This window comes from Gallinula chloropus (assembly GCF_964237585.1).
Source record: "Gallinula chloropus genome assembly, chromosome: Z".
NCBI lineage: Eukaryota > Metazoa > Chordata > Aves > Gruiformes > Rallidae > Gallinula > Gallinula chloropus.
Window position 1 is genome coordinate 19,502,003 of NC_140089.1, and position 21,311 is coordinate 19,523,313.

Genomic DNA, 21,311 nt, shown 5'->3' on the forward strand with positions numbered 1-21,311 from the left:
AGTACTAAATTATCAGGAAAAAAATGAAAGTATTAGAACAAAATTATTTTCAATTTGGAAATAACTGTTAAATGCTAGCTGAAAACAATGTCACTTACTGCTCTGCTCTAAGTTGAAAGTATTCCTTCAGTACACGAAACTCAATTTCGTGTATTATTTTATTACAGCAATAAATCAAATAAAATTACTTCCTTTCTCCTAATCTCTCATCAAGGCTTCCTTTTCCTATAGATTTTCAATACTGATTTCCTCACCATTATTTTTAAGGAGCTTGCTAGAACAGAACTACCATATATAATTGCTATTGCAAAAACCTCAGCTGATATTAGTTTCTTGAAAAATGAAAGAACTAAACTAAACAACATATAACAAGGTAACCGGTCACTCTGCCATACCCAGAAACTCATTATCACCGCCAATCCCTCAAGCCCAATCTGTAAAGCACTGCCAACTGTAACACAATCACAATATTCCATCAAAGATGCCCTTTACTTCACAAAACAGGCAATTTAGTCCACAGATTTTATGAGACTGTGCACGTTTTCACTCATTACTCTAAGCCAGGAGCTACCACAGTGAAGTATGAGAATTAAACCTCTGGTAAGCTAATGAACTGGAATCCAGGTTTGAATTTTTACAGTTATTACAAAGCTGATGTGATTTACTGTATTATTTCACAGTTTAGAGATTAGGATTACAAATAACAGGGTACTGTATGCAATCAGCATAGACATGTCGTGTATTAAAGTTTCACGATATATTATTTCAACTGGGTTGTAATCACACAATTTCAAGTGCTGGTTTTCTAATTTTGTTTTCCTACTGACCTATCTACTTCATATCAGAAAAGTCTGTTCCTAAAACATGGTCAATTATTTTTACAAATTAATAGGCTATTTCTTGATGACATGAAATACAGGAAGCCAGTCCACTTCCATGACTTAGAAAAAGTCTCACATTTCAAGAACAGGTTACCCAAAGTTTAAAAGAAGGCAAAGAAGGTAATAATCTATTTATTTACCTTTTTTGCTGATTCTGAGAAAAGAACTCCATTGTTTCCAATAATTCCTACTGGATAACCAAATATTCTTGCAAATCCTGAAGAGGAAAGATGAATTTGTGTATTTTCATATATTTTACTAGAGGCATGTCAAAGTAACACTTTCTCTTGACAAAAACCCCTGCTATTCTTTTGAAGAAAAATGTTATTGAAAGATAAATGGGTGAGCTTAACAGTGAATCCAACCATAAAACCAATTGAAACATATTCAGAATAATTGCAATATATTTCTAAATACCTGTAATTAAAGTATCCCCATACAAGGCTTTGAATTCATCAAATTTACTTCCATCTACAATTCTAGCAATGACCTTAAGAAAAAACAGAAAAATAATATTAAATTCTTAATCCTTCATAGCTTTTAATTTGTTTACAAAGAATGACCACCCTAACATATAACTTAAAATAAATGCTTTTCATTCAGAGAACACCAAGCAGCCCACCATGTAAATAGTCTAGATGTCAGGCAAAGCCCCTTTACGTTTTAAAATGTGACTTCTCTACAGATTTATAAAAAGTGAAATTTCAAGACTGTTCTAACCAAAAAGTTTAAATTATACAGGAACAAAGTATTTCTAATTAAATTTCAAAGAAAAACTGCTGAACTGCTACCTCTGGTTATATTAAACATTAATCATTAGACTCACATATATAAAGAGGAAAAACATATACAGCCGTGAGTCACTTTCTTAGAGATAAGTCTGAGTTTTGCCTAAGTTTGGGACATACAAAAATAATGAAGATTTGTTTCTGAGGCTTCTCCGAGATGCAAAGGAGCCATTTCATATAAATGTAGAATAATTACAGAGCCACAGAATGTTAGGGGTTGGAAAGGACCTCAGAAGATCATCTAGTCCAACTGGTAACAAGACATTTGCTAGAAGGTATTTATTTCAACTTCACAGAATCATAGAATATATTGGGTTGGAAGGGACCTCAAAGGTGCCCTAGTCCAACCCCCTGCAAGAAGCAGGGGCACCTTTAACTAGATCAGGTTGCTCAGATTCCCATCAAGCCTGACCTTGAATGTCTCCAGGGATGGGGCCTCCACCATCTCCTTGGGTAACCTCTTCCAGTGTTTCACCACCCTCATAGTGAAGAGCTTCTTCCTGTTGTCTAATCTAAACCTACCCTGCTCTAGTTTAAAACCATTGCCCCTCATCCTATCACTACATGGCCTTACAAACAGTCCTTCCCCAGGTTTCCTGCAGCCCCTTCAGGTACTGGAAGGTCACTCTAAGGTTCTCCCTGAGCTTTCTCTTCTCCAGGCTGAACAAGTCCAACTCTCTCAGCCTGTCTTTGTAGGAGAGCTGCTCCAGCCCTCTCATCATCTTTGTGGCCTCCTCTGGAGTGCTCCAACAAGAAATCCATGTCCTTGTGCTGAGAGCTCCAGAGCTGGATGCAGTATCCCAGTGGGGTCACACCAAAGCAGAGTAGAGGGGGAGAATCACCCCTCTCGATCTGCTGGCCACACTTGCTTTGACGCAGCCCACAGTGCAGTTGGTGTTCTGGGCTGCAAGTGCACATCAATGGCTCATGTCCAACTTTCTGTCCCTCAAATGTCACCTCAAGGCCTTTTCCTTAAGGCTGCTCTCTATCACATCATCCCCCAGGCTGTACTGGCAACGAGATTTGTCCCGACCCAAGCGTAGGACCTTGCACTTGTCCTTGTTGAACTTCATGAGGTTTGCATGGGCCCAGCTATCCTGCTGGTTGGTCCAGATCCCTCTGGATGACATCCCATCACTCTGGTGTGCTGACTGCACCACTCAGCTTGGTGTCATATGCAAACCTGCTGAGGGTGCACTCAATCCTGCGGTTTAAACAACACTGGTCCCAGAACAGATCCCTGAGGGACACCTCTTGTCACTCTTCTTGGTCTGGACATCGAGCCATTGACCACTACCCTCTGGATGTGACCATCCAGCCAATTCTTTATCCACTGAACAGTCCACCCATCAAATCTGTGTTTCTTCAGCTTTGAGAGAAGGATGTTGTGGAGAACTGTGTCAAAGGCCTTCCAGAAGTCCTCACAGATGACATCCATTGCCCTTTCCTTGCTCACTGATGTAGTCACTCCACTGTAGAAATCTACTAGGTTTGTTGGGCAAGACTTGCCCTTGGCTAAGCCACGCTAGTTGTCTTAAATCACCTCCCTGTCCTCCATATGCCTTAGTATAGTTCCAAGAAGGATTTGTTCCATGATATTCCCAGGCACCAAGGTGAGGCTGACAGGGTAGTAGTTCCCAGAGCCCTCCTTCCCACACTTTTTAAAAATGGCTGTGAAGTTTCCCCTCTTCCAGTCACTAGGGACTGCACCTGCCTGCCACAACTTTTCAAGTATCATGGAGAGTGGCCTGGCAACTACATCAGCCCATTCCCTCAGGACTCTGGGATGCACTTCATCAGGTCCCATGGACTTGTGGACATTCAGGTTCCTCAGGTGGTCATGAGCCTTGTACTCACTTACAGTAAAGTGACTTTGTTCCCCAGGTCCTCTTCATTAAATTCTTCAACTTGAGATGTGAGGATAGAGGTTGGCACTGAAGACCAAGGCAAAATAGTTCTTGAGAACATCAGCCTTCTTGTCATTTGTTGTTACTAGTCTGCCACCCTAGGTTTTTTGGGGGGTACGCTTTCTTTAACCTTCCTGACTGATCTACCTGTAGAAACCTTTCTTGCTATTCCTGACATCCTTTTACTTCTCTCCTTCCAGTGGTAGGCAGTGACATTGGATGGAACAGGCAGATCCAATCTATCAATTCGTGGCTTCATGTCTGGTGTTAGTGCTAAAATTTTGCTTTCTTTGACAATGGGATGGCCAACATGGCACCAGGCTTGCTTGTGCCATATGGGAAACACCCCTTCCAAAGGGAGAAGAGGGTCTTTGTCCAAGAAATTGCAGGGCTCCTTGACAGGGCTTTAAACTACGCGTGATGTGAAAGGGAGATAATAGTACCAGGATTGTCTGTAACAAGCTGTGGGATGACATACCAGGGTTAGAGGGATAGGGTGCCTTCTACATGTTGCCCTGGGGCATGCTGGGGACATTGCAGTGCAATGTCTTCCAGAGATGAGCTGGGGACTGCTGAGGTGGTTGGAGTCCACAGGGAAACACCCATGAAACACCTCAAGGGATATTTCTTCCTCTCTACTCTGCCCTTGTGAGGCCCCATCTGGAGTACTGTGTCCAGATCTGTGGCCCCCAATACAAGAAGGATGTGGAACTGTTGGAGAGGGTTCAGAGGAGGCCACAAGGAGGATTAGAGGGCTGGAGCACCTGCCCTACAAAGAGAGGCTGAGGGAGCTGTGCTTGTTCAGCCTGGAGAAGAGGCGGCTGCGGGGGGACCTCATTGCAGCCTTCCAGTACCTGAAGAAAACATATAGGCAGGAGGGGATTCGACTTTTTAAAAGAGCAGATAATGGCAGGACAAGGGGGAATGGACTAAAGCTAAAGGAGGGAAGGTTTAGATTAGATATTAGGGGGAAGTTTTTTACAGAAAGAGTGGTGAGGTGCTGGAACAGGCTGCCCAGAGAGGTAGTGGATTCCCCGTCTCTGGAGGTATTCAAGGCCAGGTTGGATGGGGCCCTGGGCAACCTTGTGTAGATCCAGGCCTGAGGTTGGTGTCCCTGCCTGTGGCAGGGGGGTTGGAGCTCTATGATCCTTGGGGTCCCTTCCAACCCAGACCATTCTATGATTCTATGATTCTATGATACTCCTCTAGGAAGGTAACATGGCCACCAGTCCAGCTGAAGTGCCTCTGCACAAATGCAGGCAGCATGGGTAACAAACAGGAGATGGAAGCTACAGTGCTATTAGAAAGCTATGACCTAGGGGTCATTAATGAAACTTGGTGGGATGAATCCTGTGATTGAAGTGTGGCTGTTGATGGCCACAAGCTGTGCAGAAGGGACAGGCAAGGAAGGACGGAGGGGTGGAGGTGTGGCACTCTATGTTAAGGAACAGATGGAGTGTGAAGGGATGTCTTTGAAGAATTACCAAGAGGAAGTTGAACGCTTACGGGTAAGCACTGGAGAGTGAGGCAGCAAGGGGAACCTTGGGGATGGTGTTTAGTACAGGCCGCCTGACCAAAGGGAGGCCACCAATGAAGCATTCTAACTACAGCTACAGAAGGCATCGTGCTCCAAGGCTCTTGTCCTGCTGAGGATTTCAACCACCCCAACCCCATCTGCTAGAAAAGCAACACAGCGAACTGCAGACAATCCAGGAGGTCCCTGGAGTGCTTTGATGTCACCAATGCAAGTGAGCTCATTGGGGATGTCAATACTGGACACAGCCTGTGATGCAGTGATCACACACTGGTGCAGTTCAGAGTCCTAAGGGATATGTGTCAGGCAAGGAGCAGAGTCAGGACTCCAAATTTTAGGAAAGCAAACTTCCAGCTCTTCAAGGAATTAGGTCAGTAAGACTCCCAAGGAAAATGTCCTCAGGGACAAGGCAGCAGAGCAGAGGTCTTTAAGTGTCCTTAAAGATCTTTAAGTGTCCTTAAAGATGTTTAAGGACACTTTACAGACAACCCAAGAGCTCTCAATCTCCAGGTGTAAGAAATCAGGCAAAAAAGGAAAGAGACCAGTATGGCTGAGTCTGGACCTGCTGGTCAAACTTTAAGGCAAGAAGGACCTGCACAGGCAGTTCAAGCAGGAACAGGCATCCTGGGAAAAATACAGGGCCCTTGCCAGGTTATGCAGGGATGAGGTCAGGAAGGCCAAGGCTGGAGCAGTTCAGCCCTTAATGAATGCAAATCCAAGCTACTGCAGCTTTCAAAAGTGCAGCATGATACTCAATAAGTGTTCATATTTTTTTCCCATCATGCAAAGCAAATTCTTAAAATACTTTGTCAGAAATTTCCAGAAAGGCACATACTAACATTCTTCTTAAAATAAATACTTGGTTGGTACTGAAAAAAGCTCTAAAAATGTGACCTATGCAAAATATGAGAAAGGATGTGGTCTTGGATGGATACTGAGGCCATTACACTAGACCTTCAGGAGTCTCCATATGTGGCTGGGGGAGCACCGAATTGTTTGGGGTGCTTACAATCCATAAATATTTAAGTATTTGATCTTTACTTTCATGGGATTAACAGAAAAAGCTATCATATCATTTAGCAAGTCTACAGAATGCTTTGCCAAGACAAATTTCCCCACTTCCTGGCAGCTTTTTCAGAATGCTATCAATCTCTTGCCCTTACTCATCCTTCTTAAGTGTATAACCAAAAGTCATTATGTCATTGCCATTGCAATGAATACGCTGGGCAGAAATAGAAAATGATAAATTAAAAGATTTTATGAAATTTAAATATTCGTTACACGCCCCAAATTCAATTTATATGAGGATATAAAGACTGATTTCTTGTGGAAAAAACTGAGTGTATGCATGCATAGGCATGGGCATCTTACATTTATATTCATACCTCTTTGACATCAAAGTTTCTTTTTAGCTGGTCGCCAACTATTCCATATATTTCATCAGCAGGAAATAAAGGCTCTTCTGATGGTTCTATAGTCACCTGTGGTAATTTAACAAAACAATTTACCTAACAAAGCAATTATTAGTCCATATTATGACTTAAAACCCCAGCAATCACCCAACTGCTTTGAGCACACTCTTCACCAAACACATCAGAATTTCTGTTCTGCCTTGTCCTTATTTTGCACAGAGATCAGGTTTCTTAGACTGCAGACTGGTAACACTTTCTCACTTACTGCTACCTTTATTACTATTCTTGAACATACCTCCACAGGTGCTCCACTACTTCCATCTTATCAAAAATTAAGCCTGTCCTCCCACTGGCTCACCTTCTCCCTGTGCCCTATTAGACAGGCAGTATTCTGAAAAAATGATGAAGATTTTTGCCAGACAACTGACTAAAGCATCTTTTCTTCCTTCAGCTTCTGAGCTTTAATTTTCAATTCACTCTCTCGCAATTTCTCCCCCATAGGCTATCCATCCTGTTTTCTACAGCATATTCTTAAATCAATACAGCATCATTTTGGTATTAAACTGAAGGGATAAACTTTTCATTAACAGTAACAGAAAATGTATATTCAAAAAGATGCTTCAGCAGGTATCTAATTTTAAGTCCATGGGAATGGTCACATGGGTTTAAAATTAAATTAAGCACCTTGCAAGACTGGGTTAAAGTACAATTCTGTCATCAGTGATTATCCTGGGAATAATGCAGCAGGAATATAATTGCAGAACTGAAACATTAGAGAGGTATTTAAGGACAAGAACCATAACTTCCAGTTTCAAAGTGTCTAAAGCCAGAGACAAAAATACATGTTGCATAAATCAGGTGAAGAAAAGCATTCCTAATTTCTAATACAGTGTTTTCAAATTCTATATACTTACATCTAGTTTCTTTCGGAGGTTTAAACTTCTTACAGCTTTCCTTGCTAGATGAAGTGCATGATTGTCATCCAAAGCATAATGATCTGTTACACCAGATTTTCTGTATATAAATAACAATATGAAAATGAGTATTTGTAGTTTTAGAAACTTTAAAGACTTCAAAACTTTAATATTTATCTTTAAGATACAGATGCTACAATACAGCTCTTCATGTTTTGTCACAGTATGACTTCCAAAATAGAACCCATGAACTTTCCTTTGCAACAGTACAAGTTATATCAGTCATGACATGAAATAGCAACTCTAGGAAAAAAAAATATAAGTGGCAATATACGATGACAAACACTATTCAGATGAAAATCCTACTGAAATTACAAAGAAAACATATTAACAGTAGTGTTAAAAGCTCTCCTTAAAAATAATTTCACTTCAGTAAAAAAAAGCAATTATTGCACAGTAATACCTAAAATTTGTTTATTTCTAATTTTAGAACTAGAAAGTGTGTAGAATTCTTCTTGATAACAAGCATTCTCTTACAAAAAACACAAGCCATATTGAGCTTTTTTGTAGTAAATTCTAAGTTACAGTAATAAGGACAAAATCTGGAAAATCTATTATCTTTCTCAATGTGTATTATGCTATTAACACTAAGTCCTCCATACTACACATAATGCAGGAGTACATTAGGCATGTAAACATTTCAAAGCAGTAAATTAGGGAAACAAGATCCTGACTAGACTAACATAAGGTAACTACGCTGCTCTAATAAAATGAATCATCAGCACCACATAAAGACAAAACCCTTTAATTATAAAAATCTAAATATAGTTTTAAAATATCTGAATATAAATTAAATTAAATTTTAAAAAAACCCTAATGAAGTCAAAAGGATGGAAGAAATTAACTCTGGGAAAATATTTCTTTAAACCTGCAGTGAAGGTCTGCCCCTCCAAGATCCTCTGCTGATACCTCTTCACCTGTTGCTGCTTTAACCTACCACAAGAAAAGGAAAATGAGCTTAGAGTTGACATTTGTCTTGCATTATTATTTATGCTGGCTTAGTTATAAAAGACATCTCTGCAAAGTGCTTCTTCATGAATATTATTTCTTGAGTTACCTTCCCTCAGAGCATTTAAAATTTGACGACACAGTGTGCTGGTTTTGCCTGGGATGAATGAAGTTAGTTTTCTTCAGAGGGGCTGGTATGGGGCTGTGGGTTGGATTTGTGCTGCAAACAGTGTTGGTAACACGGGGATGTTTTTGTGTAAGCACCTGCTGAGCAGCTGTTGCAGTTTTGTGTAGCTGTGCTGCTTAGATGGCTCTTGCGAGCAGCAGTTACAATTTTCCCAGACTGTAAACACCAGCCAATTCAAGGCCAAAGGTGTGGCCAAGCCAATTGGAGATGGTCATAGTGCCCCTGTGAATCACACATAGGAGAAAAAAAGTGCTGGCAGGTGCACTTTGCCACCGGAGCAGGGAGTGAGAAGATGTAAGAAGCTGTGCAGACACCAAGGCCAGGCCCGAAGGAGGGCAGGGGGAAGAATGTGGAAAGAGAGTTTCCCCTGCAGCTCATGGTGAAGACCATGGTGGAGCAGGTGTCCCCTCACAGGCCATGCATGAGGACGAGGAACAGAGACATCTGTGACCTGTGAAGAGGTTGATCCACGCCTCAGCAGGTTTGCCAGGGGACTTGTGACTCTGGGGGGGACCAGGCCGGGGAGAATGGGCCTGAACGTCTGCCCCTCCCTGTGCCATGTTGGGGGGGAAAGAAGGGAGTAAGATCTTGATGAAGTTTAAGTTTGCTAAGAATGTGAGGGGTGGGGGGGAAGGTGCTTTAAGAGATAAGTCGACTCCAGGTCACTCACTGGGTGTATTAGTTGTAGTAGTAATAAATCACTTTCCTTTATTCTGTGCTAGGTCTGTTTTGCCCATTGCACTAATTAGAAAATGATCCCTCTGTTCTTATCTCAAGTCCTAAGCCTCCCAATATATATTTTCTCCCCTTTTTGGCTGAAAAGGGGAGTGAGCAAGCAGCTTGGTGGGCATTTGGCCTCTGGCCAGGACCAAAACACCACAGCACTGCTGACACAGAGCTGCCTCTTGCACCACCCCACCTGCAAGGGGGCTGGAGGTGCACAAGGAGTTGGGAGGGGACACAGCCAGGTCGGCTGCCCCCACCTGACCAAAGTGATATCCCACACCATATGATGTCATGCTCAGTTTACAAGGGGTTTGGGGAAGAGGAAGGGTGGCATCACTCAGATGGACTGTGTTTGTGTTCCCAAGTCACCATTAGTGACAGAGGCCTGCTTCCCTGGGGATGGCTGAACTCCTGCCTGCCCATGGGCAGTGGGGAATGAACTTCTTGTCTTGCTTCACTTGTGTGCACAGCTTTTCTTTACCTGTTAAATTGCCTTTATCTCAATCTATGATTTTTCTCACTTTCACTGTCTCTTTCTCTCCCCGGGGGAGTGAGCAAGCAGCTGTGTGGTGTTTAGCTGCTGGCTGAGGTTAAACCACGACACACAGAATCTTGTGGAAATTATTTCTCTGACTTGCTATCTTTATTCTAGGATTAATATGTAGGTTTTATTGAGAAAGATTCTCCGCTCACTGTAGTATTTATTGCTGTGCCTATTATTAGTGTCAGTATACTTATACACCCTTTAGATTTATGAACATTAATTTTTAGCACTTAACAAGCAATATCAAACATGATACTTTCCTGCTTTGTTTCAAACGATGTCTCAGTTAAAACTCAGAATTCTTTACCCTGCTTCTCTACACAAACTCTTCTGGAATTTTCACTTAGTTATTTAAATATTAGCTGTAAAACAATCATTGGCAGTTTCTATTTTCTAAATGTTCCATTAAATACACAGTAATTTAGTACGGATAATTTTCATTAAAAAGCATATTAATGGTATAAAACTGCTTCTGCCAAGTATGGTGTCTCCATAAAAATGTGGAATGCATCTGAGTCCTAGATCTGTTAAATCTTAGACCTGACACAACAATACATAAGCGATCTTCTTAAATAAAACAGTGTAATTTACTGCAATGCAAAAGAAAACCCCACTCCAAACTTCTCAATGCACTTCCAGTCCACTGTAACTGTTCTGAAAAGGATTCCCTGCAAGCTGGTGAAACCAGTACACATCACACACAGAAAAGTACAGAATCAGCAAAAGAGACAAGAGAAAACTGCCATTACTTCCAAAACAGATTTCTAGTTCCAAGTTCCATGCCTAAGCCCAAGTCACACTGCAGTAAGCATGGACATCTTCACTAGATCAGGTTGCTCACATTTGCTGGATACATGGACGATGGAACTGTGTGCACCCTTAGCCAGTCTACTGCCAACGCCAAGCTGTGTGGGGCAGTTGACATGCTGGAGGTAAGGGACACCATCCAGAGGGACTTAAACAAGCTCAAGAAGGGGGCTTGTGTGAACCTCATGAAGTTCAACAAGGCCAAGTGCAACATCCTGCACATGGGTTGAGGCAAACCTAAGCACAAATACAGAGAATTAATTGAGAGCAACACCGAGGAGAAGGGACTAGGGAGTGTTGGTGGCACGAGAAGCTCAACATGAACCTGCAACGTGAGCTTGCAGCCTGAAAAGTCAACTGTACCCTGGGCTGCATGAAAAACAGTGTGACCAGTGGGTTAATGGAGCTGTTTCAACTTCGAGGTCCTCAGTTGATTCAATGAAATGTAATACAACTTTGATGTAAGAATTTTCCTGGTTTTAAGAATAGATTAGTTTAAGAGAAAGCTGTAACTGTGTAAGCTGCTTGTGACAGCAGCTGCAAAACTTAACCGTAACAATGCAATAGTAACAGCCTTGAAGATAAGTAAGAATTTGGGTGTTTTTAGGAATAGGTTAGCTTTGATTTTAGCAGAATCTGGCTGTAATCACATGATCACATGAGCTGTTTCGTGAAAGTGGCTGCAACTTACCCATAACAATAGTGTAGCAGCCTTGAAGCTGGAAGGAGTAGAAGATATGGGAGTCATGGATGGTGAGACTGATGACCAATTGGGAGACAGAGTATATCTTGTCTTCAGTAGAAAGGAATGTGTTTTTGAGCTCAGATAACCACGGAGAAGACAGGTAAAGAGCATGCGCTGAGAGCGAGGAAGATGCCTGAAGACCACCAGAAGACCCCCTAAGTGTCACTGAGCATGCTCTATCTGGGAGGAGTTAATGTAAATGACTTCCTGGAAACAATTTGCATAACCCTGCCTTCTCTTAGAAATGATAATGAATATGTGTAGTTAATCTGTATAAATCTGAGAAATTTGTCTTTATTGGGCGCACACATTTGGAGGTGTGATCCCCTGTGTGTCCAGTGCTGCAATAAAGAATACCTGCTTCATAGTCACCAAGGCTACTGAGTTTTGATTCCAGCTTTCTGAGGCATCACAGTACAAGAAAGACATAGAGCTGTTTAAAGTCCAGAGGAACACCACAAAGACAATCAAGAGGGTTGGATCACTCTCCTGTGAACTCAGGCTGAGAGTTCTTGTTCAGCCTGGAGAACTGAAGACTCAGGAGAGACCTTACTGCAGCCTTCCAGTACCTGAAGGGGCTACAGGGACTCTATCTGGGAGTGTAGTGACAGGACATGGGATAATGGGTTTACTCTAGAAGAGGGTAGATCTAGCTTAGATATAACGAGAAAATTCTTCCCTGTGAGGGTGGTGACGCCTGGCACAGGTTGCCCAGAGAAGCTGTGGATTTTCCCTGCCTGGCAGTGTTCAAGGCCAGGTTGGATGAGGCTTTGGGCAACATGGGACAGTGAAAGGTGTCCCTGCCCATAGCAGGGGAGTTGGAACTAGATGATCTTTAAGGTTCCTTCCAACCCAAACCATTCTGTGACTCTATGTTCTTAAACCTTAGAGTAACAGCTTTTTGCCTCTTCCACAAAGGTGAAATTTTCCAAGTCACAGAATCAGAGTTGTGGAGTATGTCAGTCAGTCACTCTGGGAGACTGCCTAGTTTAAGTCTCCAGGTCAAAGCAGGGTCAACAAGAAGAGGCTACTCATGACCATGTCCAGTCAAGTTCTGAGTACCTCCAAGAATGAAGAGTCCACAACCTCTCCAGAAAACTTGTTTCAGCATGACCACCCTTGCAGTAAAAAAAAAAAGTTTTGTTACATCTAAATAGAGTTAGCTATATCTTGGGTTGTCCCCTATAGCATCTTGACCAGTCACTAGGCATCAGTGAGAAGTCTGTCCCTACTATTTTTATTCCTTGCTGAAAGGTATTCACCTACATAGACAGATTCCCCGAGCCATCTCTTCACCAAGCTGAAAAGTCCCAGCTCTCAGATTCTCCTCATATCACAGATGCTCCTGTCCATCATCTCCATGGACCTTCAATGACTCACTCAAGTATGTTCATGTCTTTCTTTGCTTAGAGAGCCCAGAGCTGGAGCTAGCACCCCAAATGTGCACTATGAGAGCTGAGCAGACGGGAAGGATCACCACTCTTGACTTGCAGCAAATACTCTACTAATACATGCTCAGAATGTTACTGGCTGCCTTTGTTGCAAGGGCACACTGATGGCTCATGTTCAAATTAGTGTCCACCAAGACTTAACAGTGCCTTTTCTGCCAAGGATCTTTCCAACTGTTTGGTCCCCAGCCTGTTCTGCCATCCAGGATTATTCCTCCTAAGGAGCATTTACCAGCTCTGTTTAACTTTGGACTGTTCCATTCAGCCCCATTCTTCAGCCTGTTGAGGTTCCTCAAAGGCAACACAATTGTCTCCTCGACTAACCACTCCTCATAGGTTTTTATCATCTGGAATCACCTGAATATCATTTGCCAATGGTGAACTATAGACCACTGTCCAGGTTGTCAATGAAGATGTTAAACAGTACTGATCCCAGTACTGACTTTTGGGGTACACCACTAATGACTGGCTTCCAGCTTGAGCCCGGAAGTTCAACCAGTTCTAAGATCACATCACTGCACATTTACTCAGTTTGTACTTCAACAGTTTGCTGAGATGTTACGGAAGACAGTACCAAAAGCCTTGTCAAAGTCAAGATAAGTAATATCCACTGCTCTCTCTGCTTCCACTAAGCCAGTCATCTCAGCATAGAGGGTTATCAGTTTGGTCAGGCCTGATTTCCCCACTGTCAATCTGCACTTGGTACTGAAAGGTTGTCTGTAGTATTTTTGGAAATAGCTTCCAGGTTTATCTGCTCCATCACTTTCCCAGGCACTACACTGTAACAGAGTATTCCACAAACTGCAGTTTAAATAGCACTTTCTTAAGTTTAAGAAAGATTAATTCTTTAATTAAAAAACCCAAGCCAAACAAACAATTCTACCAGACTGCAAACACAGCCTTGATGAGGTATATGGGGATTAAAAAAAAATAAAAATCTCCATTGAAGCTACTTCAGCTAGGAATCATCAGGAGAAATGATCACAAATTTCAGATAAACATGCATTTCCCACAGGACATCAGGATGACATAGAGAAGAGTCCCTAGCATATAAGTATGCATTAATCTGACAAACATCCCTTTTTCCCAGACTTTCCTTCACTGATGAGCACAGAAACTAGCAAATTTTCCCTGGGGAAGGAAGAATCAGAAACTTCTGGAATGGGATGGAGAAGCGACAGGTCAGAATCGCATCCTGAGCTACGGAAGTAGTATTGCCAAGGGTGAGTATATAGATTCTTCAGCTTGGGGGTGTGCAGAAGCATGGCCCCAGATATCACTACTGCTGTGACACTTCTCTTATTATGATCTGTCTGCTCATGAAGTCATTACTCCTCACCTTTCTAAAAAAAAAAAAAAAGGAGGCAAAGAAAATTGTGCTTTAGACTTTGAACTGTACCTGCAATTGACTTTTTTTTAGCATACACATCCCAAGACTAATTATAACTAACGTCAGAGATTTTCTTTCACTTCCCTAGGATGTTTTGTTTTAGAGAGGTGAGTGATAAAATCCAATCCAATTTTCTTCATATAGGAAAGACATTTTGGGGAGCAGAGCATACACAATAATGGCTACAATATCTGCTATAACATGGAATGGAAGTTTCTATGGGAGTCAGAAGTAATTTTGATGCTTAGAGAAAGACAAGCAAAATATTTTCAGTGAGAATATGAAAAGCTCTACCAAACAGAAAAGTTGACAGTGATATTAAAGTTTGATCTATACGCACAACGATAAGGATCATTACATCTGCAGGTTGCTAAGGAACAAATTAAATTGGAACACAGTGGTGAAATCTTCCTTTGGAAGCGGCGAAAAGTTTTCATCCTTTCAAACTTCACAACCTGCTTGTAGCCACTGATTGACCAGTTAAGTTTTCCCTTTGAGACCTTTCTGAGGACACCCTTTTTCAGCTGCCAATCCTGGCAAAAGTCTCCTGTGCTACATCTCAGTGACACACCTGTGTAACCTAAATTCCATTAGGATGTTAAATGATTGCCATCCTCTTAAAACAGGACAGCATGGTTCATTTTTTCAGCTTCCTGGGTAGTATTGGGCATTAGCTGTCTTATTTTGTACCTGCTTAATGCCTGACCTTGAAATAATCTGGCTTTGAGTAAGCTCTCCAGGACATATTACTCAATGCATCCAAGGAGTCTCACAGGGTCTGATGAACCGTTCCAGCTCTAACTGTGTTAGAATCAGTCAAAGCGCACAGCATTCAGCAGCACTTTTGCCAATGGAAATGCCACGTCAGAAGAGCTGAGTTCCATCATGTCTTTCAGATTTACTAGCTGAGCTTCTGCAACAAATACTCTGAACCTGAGCAAGCATCAGAGGCAGTACTGTCACTTTACATGCCACTGGCTATCAGCTAGTGAACGTGCTGGACCAAGAAAGGGTTTGTATTTAAGACACCTAAGGTGTTTGTGCAACCAAGGCACAATAACCTGTAACAGTCTGATGTAAAAGTTCATTTCTTTCATTATACTAATTTCTTTATCTCAATAAAAAGAACTATGAATCACCCAATGTTATTCACTCAACTAATATTATCAACTAATATCTTCATTCATATTTATGCCACTTTTCACCAAGAAAGTCCCAATATCTAAATTACAGTGATAAATTTACAGGAAATTGCCTAATTTGGAGGGAGGATTTGTCTCCATTTTCCTATAAACAACAAGCTGACAGAGACTAATACAAGACAAAAGGTAACAGATATTTAGTGAGACATCTGAAATAATTACTGCCAAAGAAAATCCAACAGACAAATTATAGAATTCTCAATTCTAATAAGCAATGAATAAAATTACTTGGGCACTATTAATTACTTCATCTACTTTTGCCAATTACTTCGTTATTGTCAACTTGGAAGCGCCACTGAAATAAAATACTTCAAGCTAAATGTGTTATTTGTTATGGCTGACAATAAACCCTGTATATGTGTCCCCAATGCCTTTGATGTAGGAATTATATTTCTATATGATGTTCTGGAACAGTAATTAGCATTTACCAGCCACAGAAAAGTCTGCCTGCATAAGTAAGATTTTTTTTTTGGTTTGTTCAGCCTGGGGAAGAGGAGACTGAGGCGAGACCTCATTGTGGTCTGTGGCTTCCTGGCAAGGGGGAGCAAAGGGGAGGCACTGATCTCCTCCCTTCGGTGACCAGCGATAGAACCCAAGGGAATGGCATAAAGCTGCAACAGAGGTTTAGGTTGGATGTTAGGAAAAGGCTCTTTACTGAGAGGGTGGTCAGACACTGGAACAGGCTGCCCAGGGAAGGGGTCACAGCACCCAGCTTGACTGAAGTCAAGGAGCGTCTGGATAATCTGCTCAGTCCCATGCTGTGACTTGGCTGGCCCTGTGTGGAGACAGGAGTTGGACTCCATGGCCCCTACAGGTCCCTTCCAACTCCAGAGATTCTGTGGTTTGGTTTTTTTTCAGCCTGCAGAGGAATTTAAAATGTATCTATACATTGAACTTTGCAAGAAAAAAATGGTATAAAAATCCATTTTTAGCATCAAGATGACATGATGAATGAAAAAAACATCTTAAAGGAAAAGAATGCAATACAAAAACATAGTGTGGAAATGACAGCAGTGCTATATGAGTAACCACTAAGTGACAGCACAGGTATGTTCTTCATACTTTTAAGGAAATTAACACAATCATGCCTTAGGAATGGTCAAGAAAAAAAACATCTTGTCAAAGATTGTCTTCCCATCGTTTATAGGAGCTGCCAGCTTTTCTCAGTATCTTAAGTGGTGCATAGAAGTGAGTTCCAGCAGACATCCCCTCCTCTATTATTACAGGAATTTGAGTTGAACAGTATCTTCATTAACAATGCTGTTACAAAGTGATTTTCTCATTCAAGCCCGCTCAAGTTGGAAGTGCTTTGGGGACACATTTGCACTTGACTTTGTCACAGGAAGCACACCTGAAAGTTCCTAGAATAGTTTTGCTGATTGTTGCCCCACCTGTTAGCTCCAGCACTAACATGAGAAGAAAATCCTTTCTTCTCATAAAAAAGCACAATAATTTAAGTAAATTACTTGTGTGAAGTAAAACAGTCTTTGTTAGCAATTATTATGAGCCCATGTTGGAACACATACTGGTAGAGCTGGGTGTTTAAAAAAGTAAACCCCACTCATGCACTCCCTTTCCTGATGGAGCCACACTCCCATAACTTTAAAGCTGTCTTACACAGCAGTATTTTGCATAGTCACAAATTCCACCATGAGTTCCACAATAAAGCAAGTTTTAATTCACAAGAGTTCTACAGGTCAGTTTCTGTAAACACAATTTCCTTAGAAATAAAGTAAGGAAATGATGACAAACTCCAGCGTAAGTGCATCTCCTTTGTCTGTACACTGACATAAAATATAGCAGATTAGTCCTACTTCTGAAGTTCTCTGATCTTGAGTCTGAGATATAGTATACATGCTTGTTATTATTTTTATTTCAAGTCAAACCTAGAGACTAAATAATTGAATATAAAAAGTATTTTAAAAGTGTACAGCAATCTAAAAGCAGTACTATAAAACACCTTATCAAAGTCTGATTTATATATACACACACCTGGTAACAGATAGAAAAGATTTCATTTAGGATATAAACATTTAAATATACTTCAAAAATGCAAACTAATCTACAGTATATCTGGAAGTATCTAACCAAGAAAGTTCTCAAAAGTTTAAGCTGCAAAATTGTCATTATCACATTTTTTTGGCGGTTGTGTTATTAGAAACTTCTGTATCCTTACCAGTGGTGGCCCTCCCAAGAATATTGTTCCCTGTTTGCCAACAATAATACTTTCATCAGCCATGGCAGGTACGTATGCTCCTCCTGCTGTGCAGGATCCCATTACTACTGCAATCTATTGGGAAAACAAAAATCACAAGTTAATGAATTGCCCAAGACTGAAAAATAACAAACACACATGCTACCATTACGTGGTACATTGCTGTACTGGTATTAATTAAGGTTCTGCAACAGCACTCCAAGATTATTTCTGCCTCACAGAGCAAACTTATGTTATATTTTAGCATAATTTAAAAAGAGGGAATCTCTCCAGTTTTCAAGAGTCTCTTAAACTATGACCTTCAGGCCACCCTGCAGGAAAATTCATATATGAAGTACAATGAGATATGTATGTGAAACATTTGAAAATGTGAACCTTCTATCATGAGATTTGTTTTTACCAATGAATGGTAAAAAACTGAAACCCAGAGGCTGCTCCTGGTATGCAGGTTAAGTCAGAACTTCAGTTGTTGCTTACTGGCATAACTGCATCAGTGTTAACATTCTTTGAAGAAAATTCCTCACATCTGTTAGTATGTGACTTCAGTTCTTCCAGAGATCAACAAACTAAATCTGTCCCTTCAAGACATGCTGAGTATCTTATTATGGGCTTTAGCATGAATAATCCCTACTTCATCCTTATGACTAATTTTGAGATGAACATCTGCCCAGCCAACACTTTGTACCAGTACTATTTCAGTGACACTTTTATAAAAGTGACTTGACCCCAGACATAAGGAATACTGTAGCAGCATATATCACCAAAGTGAAGTTTCTCACTTCTTCAGCAGAGCTCTTCCAAAGATTCTTTCAAAACATCTTGTAAAACAAAACAAATGGAATAGTCTCATGGAAAAGGCAGAAAAAAAGAAAGTAACTCTCTAATCTAATGCTTCCTTTCACAGCCACCAAAAAAACCCCAAACCAAACCAAAACCCCACAGAATAATGTGTTAATTTTGTTTCAAAATATTTCTAAGCCAAGATAAAATAGTGTTCTGCGTTAAGTGATTTGTTTGCTCTTAAAAGACATTAGCAGAGAGAAGTAAAACTTCCAAATCACATTACACATACCTAAAGCTAACATCAAATCAAACCGCTTTTCTAGCGGTTTTCTGCTTCTTAAACTATAGTCAGAGTCAATGTTTCTGTTGTGCATTTAGTAAATACCTCCAGGAAAACACAATGATAAGCCCCTAGAAATGGGAGAAACCTGGACAAGAAGGTATTTCCCCCCACAAGGATTAGTGGGCTTTTCCTACTCTTGCTTTCCCATGCTCATGCTGAAAAACACGCCTGCATTTCAACTGCAACTCAGGTGTAACTTTTTTTCCAATAAATATGTATGCATTAGAAAACCCCAAATCTACCTGTCAAATAGCACAGCCTCCAGTTCCCAACTAATGTGCTACTTCCTGACTTTATTATTTGAATTACTGCATGGGAAATTACTTCAGAGCACAATAAAAATCAGCAGTTCTGCACGCACATACTGTATTTCATCCCAGCTGATCAGCTCCCCGTTGTATCCATGCAGTGCATGAGGGTGAGGGAGCTTAGGAAGCGGCTAATGAGAAGCTAACCACCGCTTTCTGATTCACAGCCGTACAGACATCAACACAATTTAAGGCTGCAGTAGGAGTATAATAAATTAGTCACAGGTAAAATTGGAGAGGAAAATTAAAAGCACCATAGGCAACTGGGAAAAAAAAAAAAAAAAAAACAAGAGGGCAGGGGGAAGCAAACACTTTACAGGCAAAATTGAGATGGGCTGATGAACTTATGAAACGGATCTTCACACAGGACATAACAAACAATGGTAGGTAGAAAACTAACAACATCCAGACTCCCATGTCAGAAAAATTAACTAGAATGAAAATGAGAGGGAGCACAATTTCCTAACACCATTTCCTAATGCAACATCCTCTCAGACATGGAAAATTATTCCAGCTACCACTGTCTGTTAGCACAGAATCAATAGCAGATTTACAAATGTTAATAGTGCCCTTTTGAAATGAAACAGAGGATAGAAATATCTCCTAAACAAAATGCACCTGTATAACATCCTTTAAATGAAGGAAGCACTTCAGTAGAACATTTTTCATAGTCTTCTAAAAATATTTTAAGAAAATTAAACTCTCATCAGTGTCACACCAAACACAACTGTGTTTTATTAAAAAGCAAGTCTTTCCTACATTTACTTTTGATTGTACAGGAACACAATGCTCCTCTTGATGCAACACTGTATGGTAATCAAAATAAGAACAAATTCAACTTTATAAGGAACTTTACAAATACGTTAAAGTTGTTTCAAGATACTCAGGAAAACATGAATATGACTTTAGGGCCAGGCATTACTAGAAAGGTCCTGCCTAACACCAGTAATTTCAGTTAAAATCTAATGTATAACTCAGAACTATCAGTGACTCCACAGGACAGCCCGATTGTAAAATTTCTGTCAAAGTATTTCTGTTCTAATTAAACAGTGCTTTTCCTCTGGAGACCTAACTAATGACTACAATTTCTCCACTTTCATCGTTGGAAAGAAAAGAGCTGCAGAAGTTAAAGTCTGTCAGACTTTCTAATGAGATTTAGTGTATTATTGAAACCTTCAGCTTTGCATTTCACTGGAGGTAATGGATTTCAGGATTCTTTGGTAGAGGAAAAGATGGTTGAAGATCTGAAACCTGACATGCTTCTAAAATGTGCCAAAAAGTTATCAATTTTACAAATGTAGTTTCCCCAGAAATCTTGCAAAGCCAGTGTCTGCTGTGTAAGGATGAGTCAGATAGAACACTGACCAGTGCATCCACTTCACAGTGAAAGGAAGTATTAGCTTCTACTTCCTCCTTTTGGACTAGGATATTAAAATAAGCATAGCTTCTCAAAGAAAATAAATAAAAATGGTTCCAGCCCAAAGATGCCCTGCAATGACAGATGTTGGTAAGAATGAACAAAACAAATTCCTATTTCTACTCTTCATTGATGAAGAGTTCAATAGACAAACGTCAAAACAACACAGTGGTGAAATACTTTCATGACAGCCCTCAGGGTGAAACAGCAAGCTAGCTGAACATATACTCTGCTTACGGTTCCAACACCTGTTTCTAAAGTTAACACTCTAACCCAACTTTTCTGAGCTGGCATATCCTAAAAATTTCCTTCACCTTCTTTCATACAGCCAATATAAACTAACAGGCATTGAACTGACAACCACACCTAGAAGGCAGCTCTTGAAATTAAGACAATTCAGTGAAAGAATCAGCTCATTGCTCAGCAGTCAAAAAAAATCAAAGATATTAGGAACTTCTGGCAAAGGAATAGAAAAGAGAATAGTGAATACCATTACAAATCATTAGTTCATATATTGAGTAGTGCAATTTGTCTCCTTTTCAAAATAGATAAAATGAGAACTGGGAAAACTTTTACAGAAGGTAAACTAGGATCATCCGGAAAAATTTCTGTAGGAAGAACTGTTAAATAAGCCTGAATTCTTTGGCCTGCAAAGGGGTGCAAGAGGCAGGTATATGAGAGGGCTACACAACAATATGAAGAAGGTGGGAGTTGACTGACTAGACAGCAACTCTGCAAGAATGACCTCATTA

The 21,311-nt window shown here is 40.6% G+C and overlaps 1 protein-coding gene across 1 annotated transcript in view; it reads right to left on the minus strand.

Annotated features, from left to right (window-relative positions):
- MCCC2 (methylcrotonyl-CoA carboxylase subunit 2) overlaps positions 1–21,311 on the minus strand; it is a 43,963-nt gene that overhangs the window by 8,975 nt on the left and 13,677 nt on the right. The window contains exons 7-12 of the mRNA XM_084278972.1: positions 17,670–17,783; positions 8,365–8,429; positions 7,437–7,536; positions 6,496–6,591; positions 1,299–1,371; positions 1,022–1,098 (exon numbers count right to left, since the gene is read on the minus strand). Of these exons, the coding sequence (XP_084135098.1) occupies positions 1,022–1,098; positions 1,299–1,371; positions 6,496–6,591; positions 7,437–7,536; positions 8,365–8,429; positions 17,670–17,783 (525 nt within the window). The remainder of the gene's footprint in view (positions 1–1,021; positions 1,099–1,298; positions 1,372–6,495; positions 6,592–7,436; positions 7,537–8,364; positions 8,430–17,669; positions 17,784–21,311) is intronic.